This window comes from Rhododendron vialii, chromosome 4a (genome assembly GCF_030253575.1).
Source record: "Rhododendron vialii isolate Sample 1 chromosome 4a, ASM3025357v1".
In the NCBI taxonomy this organism is placed as follows: domain Eukaryota; kingdom Viridiplantae; phylum Streptophyta; class Magnoliopsida; order Ericales; family Ericaceae; genus Rhododendron; species Rhododendron vialii.
In genome coordinates, this window is record NC_080560.1 from 19345474 (window position 1) to 19361546 (window position 16073).

The window sequence follows — 16073 nt, forward strand, 5'->3', positions numbered from 1 at the left end:
TAAAAAGAGGAGTGATTTTTAGACTCTTATTTTTATCATACGCGCTCGAGTTGAGTTTTGTTCACCCTTCATTTAAGAGGGTGAACATTACCTTCCTCTTTATTGGTTAAAATGGTGTGGTCCCCATCACAAAGTGATGTCATACTTACCAAAAAGTGTATTGCATGATAAGCATGACATCATTTTGTAGTGGGATCCACATCATTTCAACCAATAAGAATGAGGGTAATGTTCACCCTCTTTTAAGGAGGGTAAACAAAATTGCACTCTACGTGCTCTATTGGAGTGCAACAAATAATATGGTACACCATTTGTACATTGCGTTATGTGAGACCCATCTCAGAGTCCCACAGAAATAATCAGAGCCCCTCAATTTGTTCAACATATTTTTCTTAGAAGTTTTGTAAAAAATCAGCTTGGTCAGATATCTTTAAGAAATTGATTGATTCTGTGCTCAATTTCTTATCAGAAAATCGAGCAATGAATTGACCAACCTCTTATTGATATCCAATTGAACTGATTTTTTTACAATGATCCTTAAAAATACATTTCATATAAATTGAGCAGCTCCAATCATTTATGTAGGACCACAAGATGGGTTCACACAATGCGGTGTGCATTTAGTGTACACCAAATGATGTACCCATTGTTTTATTGACAGTAGAATACAGAGTGCTCAAGGTAAAAATGATGGACTTTCTGGTAATTTTTCTAAAAATGATGGGCTTTTTGGTAGTTTCTCTAAAATGATGGGCTTTCTGGTAATTTACTTCCTAATGCTGCCCAAAACAGGAGTGCACGTAGTAAAAAAAGAAGAGAGTGGTTGGCAAAATGGGGTGTGAAAATCAGTCTAAAAATTAAAATAAAATCCAATATCAAAAAATTACTGTAAAAGATTTGAACAGACGACGGGATACGAAAAATTCCGGGAACTCACAAAGGTTTAAATTGCAGAGGAATTGGAAAAAAGATTAATTTTTTTTTTGGCAGGGTTGAACCTTTCTCCTTCAAACCCCAGCACCCATTCAAACACCACATTTCAGCTCCATATTCCGTCTCTCTCTCTCTCTACAAATTGTTGTTTTCATACCAAACCCTAAACCTAACGATCTTGATCAGGGACCAGAGAGATGTGGTGGTGCTGTTAATTCTTTAGGGGTTTTTTCGGGTGCACTTTAATGGGCGATCTCCGATCAAGCATTGGCGCAGCAGCGGAAGAGAGGAGAGCACCGTCGCCACCGCCGTCGAACCCGAGTCCGTCGTCGATTGGGTCCAAGCGGTGGGCCATAGCAGAGGAAGCGACTCAGGAGATTTTGTGCCGGGTTCAGCCCACTGTGGAGTCGGAGAAGAGGAGGAGGAAGGTTATAGATTATGTTCAGAGGTTAATTAGAGGCTGTGTTGATTGCAAGGTGAGCATTTCATATATGCAACAAAAAGTCTAGGCCCTTTCGATGTATGTGGGTCCATGTGCATCCAGCGGCACAGGTTTCAAGCCAACCCCTGGTTCAAAAAATGCAGTAAAATTTTGAATTTTTTTACATATGCTTTGATTTCTTTTAATATTGTTGGCACTAAATTACTTATACGTAACCAATGGAAATAAAAATGCACTTAAATTTGTGAATAAGTGATAAATATAGCTCAGCAAAACAAGAGAAACAGGCTCAATGAATTTTAAAGCAAAATAAATATGTATGTTTTATACAGAAACTTTGTACAAAAATTTTCGTTACCTTGTCACTGCTGAATGGAAATCCTGAAGCTGCCCCTTGATTGCAGTTTTGTCCGGGGTTGTGTTATAGATTTTTGTTCGTAGCATCCTTCTAAATGCAATGTCTTTATATGTATTTTGTGTTTTCTGATGTCAGTGGTGATGTCTTTTGGAATGATTTTGGAAAAGTTATGTTTTGTTTGATGTTAGACGAATATATACTTTTCTGGCTCTTCTAAGGACAATCAACAGTTACCGGAGTAAGGGTGTGGAATACGTATCTGACATTTTAGCTGCACAGTTGGAAACTTATTCAGTATTCGAAAAAATAAGAAATGGACTATATCACCTTGTATACACACGTTACCTTAACAAAGGTAAGAAATCTCATCACTCGAAATTTGATATTCTGCAAGTGCACCTTATCGGGCATGTCGTTACATGAGAATTAGGAGAATCCGACAGTTGGACACATACTTGTATTTCAAAACCATGTAACATAACTTGCTGCTTCATTAGTTATGGAGCATCTTGAAAACAATTGGCTTGTTCTGGAAATGTTAAAGTCGGTAGATTGCTTCAGAAGTCTCAAAGGACACTCTTTGTTGCTCAGGTTACTATGAATCCTAGATTAAGAGGTAGAGGTTAACAGGGAGTAAATTGAGATCATCACCATGTATGCCTTTGGTATGAGTATGACTATTTTATAACATGTGTTGATGCATACAATATTGGTATGAAACTACTAGTATTTTGGAGGAAAAAAAAAAACTTTGTGGCTAGAAATGTCAGGGAATCTAGTGTTCATATGAGACGGCCTACATGCTAAGTTGTGGCCAGAGATGTTGACATTTTGCTTTGCCTATAGGTTTGGTGTTTTGGCCTCACTTATTTTATCTACTACAGGACGAGGGTTCTCTTTCTCTCATTCTTATATTAATTGGTTTGATAGTGACACCTTAGTATCAGATCCGTTCATGCCTTCATGGTTCTCTTCGAGCAAAACCTTGCCCCCGTCAGACGAGATCTATGACCAACCTCAGCTCTTAGCTCTAGTAGCTCTGGTTGGTTACAGAGGGGCCATTTCGTTTTTGCAGGCCGGTTTGTTTATTGCTCTTTCCTTGTGCCTATTTCGCTTTAGGGGGTTGGTTCACAATGCGAAACTGATATAGTTGCCTTAGTCCTCAATTGCCTTGGTTACTTTTACCGTTCTTGTCATGATCCTTGAAAGATTCATATTCCCTGCTTCTTCCCCCTTCCTAGCCATTCACATCTTGACAATATTCACCATATGTTGTGACACACAGTCCCAATAGTTGGCTTATCTCCCTTGATCCTTGCTCTACCCAAGTACTAGACACATTAAATTGTGCACCGTGCTCATTGAACGAGCAATTAAATGAGAGAGCTTGGATCGAACCAGAATCGACGTACCGATTTGATCAAAGCCGTTTTAATTAGGATTGGGATCGGTACAAGTTCGACAGTGGATCATGAAAATTTGGTGGTTCTCTATAACCAAGACAACTTTGCCTTTCTGATTTTTGTTTAGCTGCTGCGGAACCAAGAACAAAGCATTAGCTTTTATAAAGAGTTTAAACTAGAAAGCCACTTGCATCCTTGTTTAGCCATTGTGGAACAAGAGCATAGCAGAAGAGTGTGCAAGGAAATAAATTCTTTGCTGGAGTTGCAAAATGAGAGTCAAGTGTCACTTTTCATGCCTCCAGTCAGGACTGTTGGGTGATTAATTGCTGCCTAAACTATGTAAAGCTATTGCTTTGCTAACTTGGTAAAATCATTCAGCTTTTTCTATGAAGTGTGTATATACAAACTTCTTTAGAGAGGCTGTTGATATGGTCCACACTCATGCAATCAAGCTATGTTACACGGACACGGGTACGTGAATTGGGTGCGGGTACATATCTAAGGGTCGGACACCTCAAAACTGAAAATAGAGGATTCGGGGATATGTATCCGAATTTGGATACGGGTGTGGGGATCCGCTGATTAAATATTTATATATAGAAAATTTTATATTTTCTATATAAGTATATGTAAAATTATCTCATAAAAATATCCTTTTCTTTATACAATACTAATATACGTGTAATTTCTCTCATAAACGTGGCCCAACTCTAATATGTAGCCCAAATTCATAATAGATGGATGCATTAACTCCACAGAACTTATTAACTTTGGACTATACATTAAAAAGCCCAAAAAATAAAGAAGCCCAACTACATTAGTAGATAAGCCCAATACAGAGCCCATCACTTCTATTTAGTAAAGAGGCCCAATAAATAAAGAAGCCCAACTACTCTATTAAATCCTACATCGTTCTTATTCTCCAACGATGGCGACTGCACATCTTCTGGTCTCTCTCCAACTATGGCGACTGTAACTCTTCTGGTCACTCTCCGACGATGGCAGTAGTGCACCTCTTCTTCCAAAGCAGGTACGACCTTACTTCTTTGATCCTTCTTCTTCTTCGATCAGACTCCCAACTAAACCCAACGTCTCCGATTTTCTACCACCGTATCTGACACATATCCCGCACCCGTACCCGTGTTGTGTCGTGTCGACACGGGTACTCCGCCCAAAATTGCGGATCCATGTATCATAGCAATAAAGTGTCACTCACATCTCAAATGGTAAAGATGGGCTACTGGAAAAGGAATGAAGGGTGTGTATTGTAAAAAGCATCACTGCAGGAGAAAGAAGGGGGGTGGGGAAAACAATGTTCTAAAAGTTGCTAAACGCTAGTTAGGCATTTGGCCGCCTTCGAGCGATTAATCATTGCATATTAATTAGTAATCGGTGATTAATCGTTAGTCGGACCTAATCGGATAGGCCCTGCCAACAATTAATCGCCGATTAATTCCTTGTTTTAGAACACTAGTGGATAATTAGACAAGTTCTTTACCATGCACCTCTAATTACATAATTAAAACATAAAGAACTGATCAGTTATCATAACTTGTGAAGGGTTCAGCTTGCATATTTTTTTCCGAATACATAGAGCCATTCGTGTGACTCTTGTAACTTTTGCGCATGCTTGTTGAGTTTTATTTGAACTCGAAACAATATGGTAAACGTTGGAATATTGTCCCATAAGGAAAAACAGATTTAGAAGTTCAATAACTTGCGGATTACATTGAATTTATTTTGCTTGTTTGAAATTGTGGGTGGGTATTGATGGGATTATACCCAATCTCAACCACAACAGAAGCATAACAAAAGAAAATAAGCACGAGCAAAGAAGACACACAAGAGAGAGAGAGAGAGAGAGAGAGAGAGAGAGAGAGAGAGAGAGAGAGAGAGAGAGAGAGAGAGAGATTACAATGTGAGATGAAAAACCCTCCTTGAGCTCCTAATACCATGGCTCACACAACGTTTTTAATCACCCCCACTTCTCTATTTTTCCCTCACATCTACTCTCCTCTCACCTCACAGTCGGTGTACGCGGTCGTCCCTGAAGGGACTGCCCATCACTTTTTTTTTTTTTTAACTCACACCACACACAGTCATTGTACACAGGCACACACACTCATAGTACACAGGCACACACTCATAGTACACATGCACCCCTTTAAATACATGACATGGACAATACTCAGACAAGCAAAACAAACTCTTGAAATTCCTAGAAGGCTCTAGAGCCAAGCACCACAAATGGTCCTTTGAAAATAGCCGGCGATTCACCCATCCAAAGGACTTCCAATGAGCACATTTATTTGAGCCAATTAAATGCACCACAAACCATCAATTTTCCTTTTCTTCAATCAGTTAACGTGGGAAAATCCCAACAGGTATCAGTTCTTCATATGCTTTCATAATGTATGTTAATGGATATTGAAAATGTATTGAGATTAATAGGTCTAGGTTAGAATAGGGTTCCACTCCAAAAATAAAGGGACAAACTGATTTAGAAGTAGTATCATTTGCCGTTTTCATTGGGTCTTTGGGTTAATTGGTAAAAGATTTGGAAGTATTCTTAATCACAAGGACATATCCATTTCTCTGGAGTTCAGTGAAATCGGTGAATAAAACAGAGGACCATTCAATGAGAATTAAGATGTAAATGCCAAAATAAATTTCTTATAGCCATGTTTAAAAAGTTAATTGAAATCAAATTGATTGAAGTGAAATTTTCAGGTTGAAATTGCTTATATTAACTGCGTGTTGGTGATGCAATTTCCAACTATTGGTGATACTCCTAGTTTGTAAATCATTTGTATATTTCATCTATATCTGTAGCCTTTAGTTATTTTGACTTTCCATTTGTCTTATAGTTGATTTTAATTTGTACAAGACCTGCTCTCTTGCAAGACCTAATCTCTTAAAGCTCTAACTTAGACGAATTTTCAGGTTTTCCCATTTGGATCTGTACCACTGAAAACATATCTTCCAGACGGAGACATTGATTTGACAGCCTTTGGTGGTGCAAGTGTTGAAGAAGCTTTGTTGAATGACGTGGTATCTGTCCTTGAAGCAGAAGATCAAAATTCGGCTGCTGAATTCATAGTGAAGGATGTCCAGCTCATTCGGGCTGAGGTTTTCTTTAGCTTTTACCCTGGAAATATTTTGAAGATATTTGCCAAATTAGTAACGGAGGACATCTTCGCTTAATCTCCTTGTTGTATTGCCATGTCCATTCGTTGTTAGCAATTCAGCATGCTTGACGTTTCAATTAGTTGGTAGAAAGAATCTGTCAGTATGTCAGTAATTTAAGGAGCAATAAGAATTTTTCTTAAGATAAAGTACTAGATAGTAGAAACCAGATAATATTCGAGTGGGAGTTTTTCTTTCCATGTTGCCGTGAAGATTAAACCAGATTTGTGGTTTGATAAAGAACTTGTGTCTCATGGCTTTTTCAAAGGTATTAAGAATCGATATTGTCACAACAATCAAGTTACTCTTTTTTTGCGGTTTACTCTCGTCACACTTCTAAAATTCGCAAAATGGTAGCCTGTTTTTATAGGAAAGGGACTGTTATTCAACGAAAGAAAATAAATTAGTGAATGGTCGCTGAGAGAGTCTAACCCTAGAAAGGGGAACGTAATAATTTCTTCCCTCAAGGAGTTAATGTGCTTAACATGTTGAATTTGTTAAAGGGAACAAAATTACGCTATACCACATACTCCCTCCGTCTCTTTTTAAGTGTCCAACTTTGTAATTTCAACTTATTAAAGAGACAATATCATTACACCTTTCACATCAACTTTTACGTCCACTTTCTAAAATTATCCTCCACTTTTACGCATTAAGTTTTCAGAAGGAAAGAATGACAATTGTACAAGCTTTTACCCATAACTTTTCAAAATGGACACTTATTAAGGGACAATCCAAAATGAAATGCTAGACTCTTATTTGGGGACGAAGGAAGTATCTGTTTGGTTGTAATTTAGGTTAAGTGGTGAGTTTGGTGACAATTATAGCATGACAGAACTTAGGCCTTGTAGTTTGGAACTTTGGGTGTGTTGGAATGCGCTTGTTAGATTAGACTGTGTGTGAGATTGTTAGAGCTTAGGAAGTAGACCAAAAGATGAAGTTATCAATCTGTTACACTCCAAGTAGGATTTTAAATGAAGGCCGTTACGTATCGCATCGGCCATTATGTAATGGGATTTTAGATGTCTGATACCGTTATGTACCATTGTATCTACTGATATTGTGCCATATGGGCTGATATATGGCCGTATCACCAATACCGTTACTTTTCCCAATGATTTAAAACCATGACTCCAAGGTATACTTGCATTGCATGTAGCATCTAATTAGGGTGCTCGGCTTCCGTGGTCTATTAGACTTAGTCTTCTTGCTCTACTTGAATCCTATTTCACATCCACATTGATCTAGTTTCCAAAACGAGATTTGTTGCGCATATCATGAGGCCCGCTCAAAGAGTGCTCGAGTGGACTCAATTCTAGCTCAAGCCACGGCGTCCTTTGTATTTTGAAAGACAAACTACTGATCTTCGCCAAAGAAGGGCACTTAAGCACCCCACTTCACCGATGGTCCATCACTTGTTCCAGTAGGTATGGCTTGAAGCTCACCTGAAAGGCATTTGAGGGGATATTGGAACTCTTATTCTCATAAAAACTAGGCCATTGTCCAATGCAATTTTCAAGCTTAAAAATAATGGACTTACTGAAATAATTTTGTGCAATATGGATCTTGTTTGATAGATCTCGATGAGATCTTTTGAATGGTGCAAAAAAATTCGAAAAATTATTTTTGTAAATACATTATTTTTAAGTTTGAAAATTAAAAATAAGTGCTTATGTTTTAAGAAACCTTAGTGGAACACACCCTGAAAGAAAATTTGATGAAAGCTTGCCATTGTGTACCAACCTATTGCAGACCAACTGTGCATGAGAGAATCCAAGAGAACGAAAACAATCTTATCAATAGTCTGGTCTTCATGTAGGTCTACAAAGTAATCAGAAGAAGTGTGTATGGCATGCTAGACCTTATAGATTGGAAGCTCTTCTTGAATCGTATTTTTTGGTTTGGCAAGTATATAGAGTGGTGACTTGTAGTTGGTGTTTGTGTGTTTCTAGGGTTACCTCTTTTTTCTGCTCTAGCATGATGAACGACTTTAGTGTCTATTAAACTACACCTTGTGATTTACATGGATATTTGGAGTCGACTGAAGTTCATTTATTATAGTGAGGGTTTGGGTGTGCATATCACGGAAGCCCTTGTGGAGTCTGATACTTTTCTCTTTGTTTGTTTTCTTTACTGAATTTCTGTTATTTCTCCTCTGTTTGCATTACATCAATCGTCACCACCTAATCTCACGTGTTGAATTCGTTCTTTACAAGCCCCGAAACCTATGCCCAAGACTTTAAACCCTCTCTCCAATCATCAATGCCTAAAGCTTGTGGACCTGTTCAAGTTGTGATTGTCATGGTTTCGATTTCTTGAGTTCTAATATATGATCTATTTGGGTAATTCCGTTTTTTCTTCTAATTTGAAGCAGTGCTTTTGTTCCTCGTCATTTTGTGCTTTTTTCTATCTTTTATACCACATTGTAGCTGCTTGTGAGTCGATAATAATTGTTATGGATACTTGCAGGTTAAACTGGTGAAATGCATGGTACAGAATATTGTGGTGGATATCTCCTTCAATCAATTAGGAGGGCTCTGTACGCTATGCTTTCTTGAGAAGGTAGGCTACCCTCTTAAATGCTCAACTCTAAAGATGCCCCTTATTAAGAAGTAACTGATAATACTTGTCAATGAAAGAAAACTGACTCATTCATTACTAAAGCAATCTGTCCATGAATACATTTTGGGGAACCAATTCTTTGTAAACCCGAAATTGATAGTCGTTACTCATTTGGGTGTCTTTACCATTTTAGAGAGATGGACGCACATTTCTATAATAGCTAGATTGATGAGCTTGTTTTTATCTTTTGGACATTGGTTGGAAGATCGTGCTAGTGCAAAAGGCTACCATTTATACCAGGCTGGGGTGGCAGCACTTGCTATCGCTTCAGGGTGTGACCTCTGAACCTTTGAGGATTTGGATTGGTTGATTTTTTTTCCCGAGAGTGTTAGTTTTGAGTTCTTATTTTCATATATTCATAAATATGCACAACAGAGCTGTAGTTTACCCTCTACCGCTCATGTTTTGAAACTGTCAATACTTTTAACATCCATGGCGTTTTACAGTTTTGCTGATTTTTCAAGGTAAATATCAGTGATTGTAATCCGATTCTACTTAATAAGAAAAGAAATCCATTAGCCCATTAAGACACATTCATCCAGAATGGCATTAGAAGCTTTTGTGGGTCTGGATGACAAGATACTGTTACCCTTGTAATTTCCCATCTGGGTCAAATGGTTTGATAAATGGTACACCGTACACTTTAACACTTCTGATCTAGCATGATGCAATTGAAACTAGTTCGATTACGCATAATTAAGTCCATGCTGGATTTTTCCCATATTTAATTGGCCTTCCCACTGGTGGAGATGGTGGGATTGGGCCGGGAGGGATTAGCCGTGGTGCACGTATGCTAGCCCGGACACCTTGAGTTATATATTAAAAAAAAAAAACTATTTTGAACGGCTTAGTTTTATTTCACTCTGTTGTATAGTAAATTCAGATATGGACTGTACTCCTTGGTAACATTTTGTGCTGATTGCTGATAATAAGTTTGATTCTATTAATGATATAAAAAGTCTTGACACAGGCTGGCGGGCTGTGAACATGCTTATGTTATCTCGTTGTTAGTTTGAATGTAAAGGTGGAACCTATTGGCTTTGGATTTCACATATATGTTGCCTCTTCTTATACAGGTTGATCATCTAATTGGCAATGACCATCTCTTTAAACGCAGTATCATACTGATTAAGGCATGGTGCTATTATGAAAGTCGAATCCTTGGAGCTCATCATGGCTTGATTTCTACGTACGCTTTGGAGACACTGGTTCTATACATTTTCCATCGTTTCCATTCAACTTTGAATGGTCCTTTAGCTGTGAGTTCTCATGGCAATCTGTACCAGTGTTGAACAAGTATATTTGACATGCAATTGACTTATGACTGCGCTGTTGAATTTTAGGTTCTTTATAGATTTTTGGACCATTTTAGCAAATTCGATTGGGACAATAACTGCGTTCGGTTAACTGGTCCAATCCCTATATCGCCGGAGATCGTGGGTGAGCAACAGCTAACATTGGTCCCATATCATATAGGTCGTCTTGTCATTTGATTGAGAGTTTTCTGTCAATTATGCAGCTGAGAAGCCTGAGAATGGTGGGAGTGATCTACTGTTTAGTGATGATTTTCTTAGGGACTGTGCTGACATGTTCTCAGTTCCTTCAAGGACGGTTGATACAAATTCACGGTTATTTCCTCAAAAGCACCTCAACATAGTTGATCCACTAAAGCAAAATAACAACCTTGGCCGCAGTGTCAGCAAAGGTACAAATGCATATTCCTCTTTTTCTCAACCTCATTGCGGATGAGGCGATTAAGGGTTTGTAATTGGTTTACTTATGAGGCGTGATTAGATATGTTCGATTCATGAACTGTTTTATGCATGAAATTTAGTTGAAATTTGCACACGGAGCACTACTGTGGGATGTGAGTCTATTAAAAAACAACTTTTGTGTTATTGGCTGATGTGGAAAAAATTAGCTGAATTGTGTTTGAGAAGTTAGCTTGTTAAATATGATACTTTTACTCATTGAGAATGTGAATCGCGTGGTTTTCAGTTTGAGCATTTCGGAGAAAATATTACTCCCACCGTTCCTAGATGAGAGTCCCTCTTAGGAATTCCAACTTTTTTAGGGAACATGTAATCATTACACCTACTTTCCACCATTACCCCTATATTCCACTATTTTGCACCATTTGTATTCACATATGAGGGACACTTTTGGAATTTTATCAAATTCCTACTTCTATTTTTGGAAAGGGACAATCATTTTTGAACATCCCAAAATGGAATAAGGGACTCTCAATTAGGAATGGAGGGAGTAGAACACATCTTCTACATTGGGTGCATGTGTTATTTCTTGGTTTCCAACATCAGAGATACATTGCCTGGTTTGTCATGGAGTCTTTCATCCCCAAACTCTCAGATGTTCTCAGCGTCTCTCCGTTTATTAATGTGGTTATTCTGAGTGGTAGATAATGACGACCGGTCTGTCTATATGTTCAAAGCAAGAAAATAAACAAATACAACAACAATGATGCGAGAAGTGAACTGTTCTGTTCTGTTCTGTGCAGGGAACTTCTATCGAATAAAGAGTGCTTTCACATATGGGGCCAGGAAACTTGGGCTAATACTTTTGCTGCCAGAAGATAACATAGGTGGTGAACTCCATAATTTTTTCTCTAACATGTTGGATAGGCATGGAGGTGGACAGAGGCCTGATGTCCAAGATCCAGTTCCCATGTCTGGTGACAATGGTTTCGTTCCCACGTCATTTTCAGAAAATGAGTTGTCCCTTGAAGAGAAGCCAATTTCTGAATCCAAGTATCCCAATTCAATTCACCTACGCGGAGAATGTACGTTGGATCATGATGGACTATCCCTCAATGGAGTTAATGATATTAAGGTATCACTGATGGAGATGAAAGTTGGTAGAACATTGAGTGGACACCAGAAAAGCTCAGTGGTTAGCCCCCGATTGTCGTCTGAAACTAATACTTTGAATAAGACTGCTATTATGGGACACCGTTTTTGTGGGGATGCAGAAGATCTTTCTACCTCAAAACTGCAAGGTCTTCAAATTTCTGATGATGCACCTAAGGCTCTTTGTCCAAGTGTTGAGGAGAGTGTCTCCCAAGCTCTTCGTCCAAGCGTTGAGGGGAGTGTCTCCCAAAGGACAATTGCGCCTCATGCACCACATCTCTATTTCTCTGGTGCCGTATCAGGGAATGGGAAGCTTGGACATGAAAACTCCTATACGACAGAATTAGAAGACTCTAGTTTAATTGTAGACACAGTTTCTTCTGGTAATCATGAGGTCCTTACCACGGTTGGATCAAATGATGTTGCATATGTCTCTAGCCCTGTTGCTTGCTCCACAGCAGGTTTCCATCCTGGCTATCGGGAAAAGACCTCAGTGGGAGCTACAGGAAGTCGTCAACATTTGAAGTCCTTGTCTGCTCTGGGTGGGGATTACAACAGTCACCTTAACAGCTTGCAATATGGTCGGTTTTGCTACGAGAACTCCTCAAGTGGGCCTGCTTTCCTTGTGCCTCCAGAATTGCATTCCCAGTTTCAACCTAAGATTCCATGGGATGCAATTCGGCATTCGTATCAGTTCAAGCGTAATGGGTTCCACAATGCAAATGCCAATGGTGCAATCCCCAGACCTGTTTTCTACCACCCGAACACGCTGCTAATACCCGGTGCAAGTTTTGGTGTTGAAGAGATGCCAAAGCCGCGAGGAACTGGGACGTATATACCAAATGCGGTAAACTCTTTTTTCATATTCTGTGTTTTGTGCATTTTAAGATTCATTTGAAAACATGGCATCACTTGATATTATAGTAGTCTGCAGCTTCCTTCATTACTCCCCCCATCCTAATCTGTTCGTCCATTTTTCACTGTTCTGAACATCTCATATAAATTTCTGTATTTTGTACTTCATTTAGTATTGGATGATTTTGAAAGCCCTTTACAAAACTAGTTGAGATCAATGGAGAAAATGAATTAATGTAGCCAACCATAATTGATTGGGGATTTAAGGCGTGGTTTGTTTTGATCTACAAATACTAAGTGAGATCTTTTATTTGGTAGAACTTCTTTAACTTTTTTCACAAAAAATTATATATTGGTTAATTTTCTATGTTCTCTGATTAGTTTGTTTTATATGATTTTGAAACACATTGTCTACAAAAAAACTGGTTGAGATCTTTTGATGGGTTGGAAATATTTTTGAATTTGATTCACGAATGCTCCTTATTTGTTGATCCCGATACAGAGACAAGGCCGCCAAAAATAGACAAACAAATGGGGAGGGATGGGAGTATTATATTAATACTCGGGCTGGGGTGGTAATTGTTGTATCATTGTATTGCTTTCATATATTATTTTTTGCAGAACCGGCCACCATACTGGAAGCCGTATGCTGCAAGGGGAAGGAATCAGGGACCACTGTCCTCTCCGCGCACCAATGGGCGAGTGGGACCACACATCGACAGCACTAGTGAACAAGCACAACTTCTTGATCAAGGTTATGGGAAGTTTGGGTCTTTTGGTTTCTATGAATCTGGTTCCCCTCGTAGACAGGTGCAAAACAACGCTAATGGTTTTCATCTCCAGCCTGAGGGATTTGTTGAATTTGGGTTAGTTGCGCAAGTTCCATTAGTAGTGCCCTTGTCAGAAAGCAGTAGACCAGTTACTCCTCCTGCCTCTTTGTTAACTCAGGATTCTTCTCAAAGTGTTCCGACGCCGGGTACGAATCAGGATAGGTAAGAGAAATTGTTAAGCTGTGGAAAATTTAAGGCGTATTTGGAACTTCTGAATGGAAAGGGAGAGGAAGAAATAAACAGGAGAGAATATATAGGGAATCTAGTGATTTTCCTTTGTTTGGTTTCATGAAGAAAATATAACCGAGAATTCATTTTTGAATACTTCATGTTTAGTTTTAGAGAGAAACAGGAAGGGAAATACCAAATAATTGAATGTGAAAGCAAAAGAAGAAAGGAGAAGAGGACTTCTCCTCTGGACTTTCATTTTCAGAACCAAACAAAGGGAGGAAGCAATGTTTTTCTTTTCCTTTCTTTTCTCAAGTTCCAAACAGAACCCTAAATTCATTCTTGTGCTGGTAGACATTTCCGGGATTCTATTTCATCCCTTGTTCTGTTTTGGACGTGCAGGGTAATGGATAAATCATCATACCGTCTGAAGGATGAAGAGGATTTCCCACCATTGTCTAGCTGATTGTTGTTTGAAGGGTTTCTTTACATTATATCGGCATGGTAAGTATGCATAGAACACAATGTGCTAACAAACCAGCGTAAGTCACAGCTTCCTGCCTTTGTTGTTCAGTTCTCCATCGCTTGTGATTTTAGAAAGGGGGAGGCCTTTTTCCCAGTGTAGTGCAAATGCCTTTTGTACATTGTAGTAATCATATGCTCCCCAGATAAATCTTCACATCTTTGTTTAACATTGAGTTCTTGTATATGTATAGCATACTGAAAACTAGGGTTGTCAAGCTGATTTTGTTTTCGAAATTGTTTCTCCCTGTACCTTATTTATAGTGGCCAATTATTTGTCGTCGCATAGTTGAATAGCTGGAATATATGTCCAATTTTTATGTTGTTTTGTAACTGGAATGATGTTTCAATCTTTTGGCTTCCTGTTGAGTGAGAAAGCATTACTGCCTGTTATAAATCTGAAATTTGTACTCACCACCCTTAACCTTCCAAATTGCTTGTATTGATGTGCTATAGTAAGGATGTTCTAGTGTAATATTGATTTGCTACGGTCTCAAATTGCTTGTCCCTTTTCACTATTTGGAACCTCTCAAAAAATTATCTATATCTTATACATCTCATTTTCTTTGGACTTTTTCAATGTTTGTGTCGTTTTTTAAACTCGTATATCTTCCAATATGGATCTCAAAAAATATGCAATATGGATATTGTTTGATAGTTCTTGATTAGATTTATAATACAAAGTTTTCAAAATTATAAAAAAATATTATAAATTTAAAGATATAAGAATTTAAAGAATGGCGTGAATATCGAAAAAGACCCAAGAAAATGGGATAGAGGGAGTATGATGTTTTTGAAATTATATAGTAAAACATTATAGATTGTGAGATGTAGATAATTTTTTGAGTGGCACGACTATCCAAAAGTGACCAGTAATTTGGGACAAGAGTGAGTATGCTTGAAGAAAATGGATTTGTAATTTTGTTTGTTTTGATAGGTATGGACATGTAGGTGAGGCCGATTTCGTTCTGGTGAAAATATTTGCGAGATCTACTTCCCTACTATTTAAACAAACGGAAAGTCTAAGCTTACCGATCCAAAATTCCGATCAGAATCCCGACGTTCCGCCGGGCACACTCCGGCCACCAGACGATTGATCTGAGCCGTCCAAAAATTCTAAAAAAAAAACCGAGTGGGCTTTCGTGGGAATAAACGGCATCCGACGTGTTTAGATGGCCGATCCAAACAATCCATTTTTGTGTTTGGATAGGCCAAAAATGGAGTGCTTGGATCGGTCACCTACACACGTCGGATGCTGTTTATTCTCGCGCGAGCCCACTTGGTTTTTTTTTATAGAATTTTTGGACGGCTTGGATCAGCCGTCCGGTGGCCGGAGTGTGCCCGGCGGGGCGTCAGGATTCCAATCGTCAGAAACTGTAGCACCACTCTTAAACAAATTACATAGGAGGATATTATAAAGTGGAACACATATAGATGCGAATGGCTGACAATGTTTGCTTGGTTGTTCAGCTAATTACGCCAAATGGTTTATTTTTTGTCCTTACTCAAAAAAATTTCGCATATGTTAGTTTTTCATCAATTTTTTTTTATAGATTATTGCTTTATTATGACAACAGGAATCTAAAAAGTGCAAAATTATAATCGAAACTCAAATTATTTTGAATAAAGATGGAAAAAATTGGCTTATTTGTCTTTATTTAAAAAAATTAGGTTTTGATCGTAATTTTTTACTTTTTAGATTTTTTTCGTCAAGAAGAATTAATAATCCACAAAAAGTTGACGAAAAACTAACAAATGCGAAAAAAATTTGAATAAGAACAAAAAAAAAAGCCATTTAGCTAATTTAGCCGAACAACCAATCTTCCCGAAAATGAAAGGGCATGAAACTTCCAATTCGACAATCACTTATTATGGAATCTAATCCAGATC

At 38.3% G+C, this 16073-nt stretch overlaps 1 protein-coding gene across 3 annotated transcripts; it reads left to right on the forward strand.

Annotated features, from left to right (window-relative positions):
• The first annotated feature begins 864 nt into the window (after nt 1–864).
• Nucleotides 865–14615, forward strand: LOC131322381 (uncharacterized). Of its 3 annotated transcripts, none has more exons than XM_058353691.1 (9): nt 865–1409; nt 6080–6265; nt 8792–8884; nt 10021–10203; nt 10288–10384; nt 10464–10649; nt 11460–12655; nt 13285–13655; nt 14064–14615. In XM_058353691.1, the coding sequence occupies exons 1-9, from the start codon at nt 1179–1181 to the stop codon at nt 14125–14127; spliced, it is 2607 nt and encodes an 868-aa protein (XP_058209674.1). In that variant the 5' UTR covers nt 865–1178; the 3' UTR covers nt 14128–14615. The 3 variants fall into 3 exon arrangements, with proteins under 3 accessions (XP_058209674.1, XP_058209673.1, XP_058209675.1); XM_058353690.1 differs by having other exon boundaries at nt 878–1409; nt 6068–6265; XM_058353692.1 differs by having other exon boundaries at nt 1381–1517.
• Nucleotides 14616–16073: the final 1458 nt, after the last annotated feature.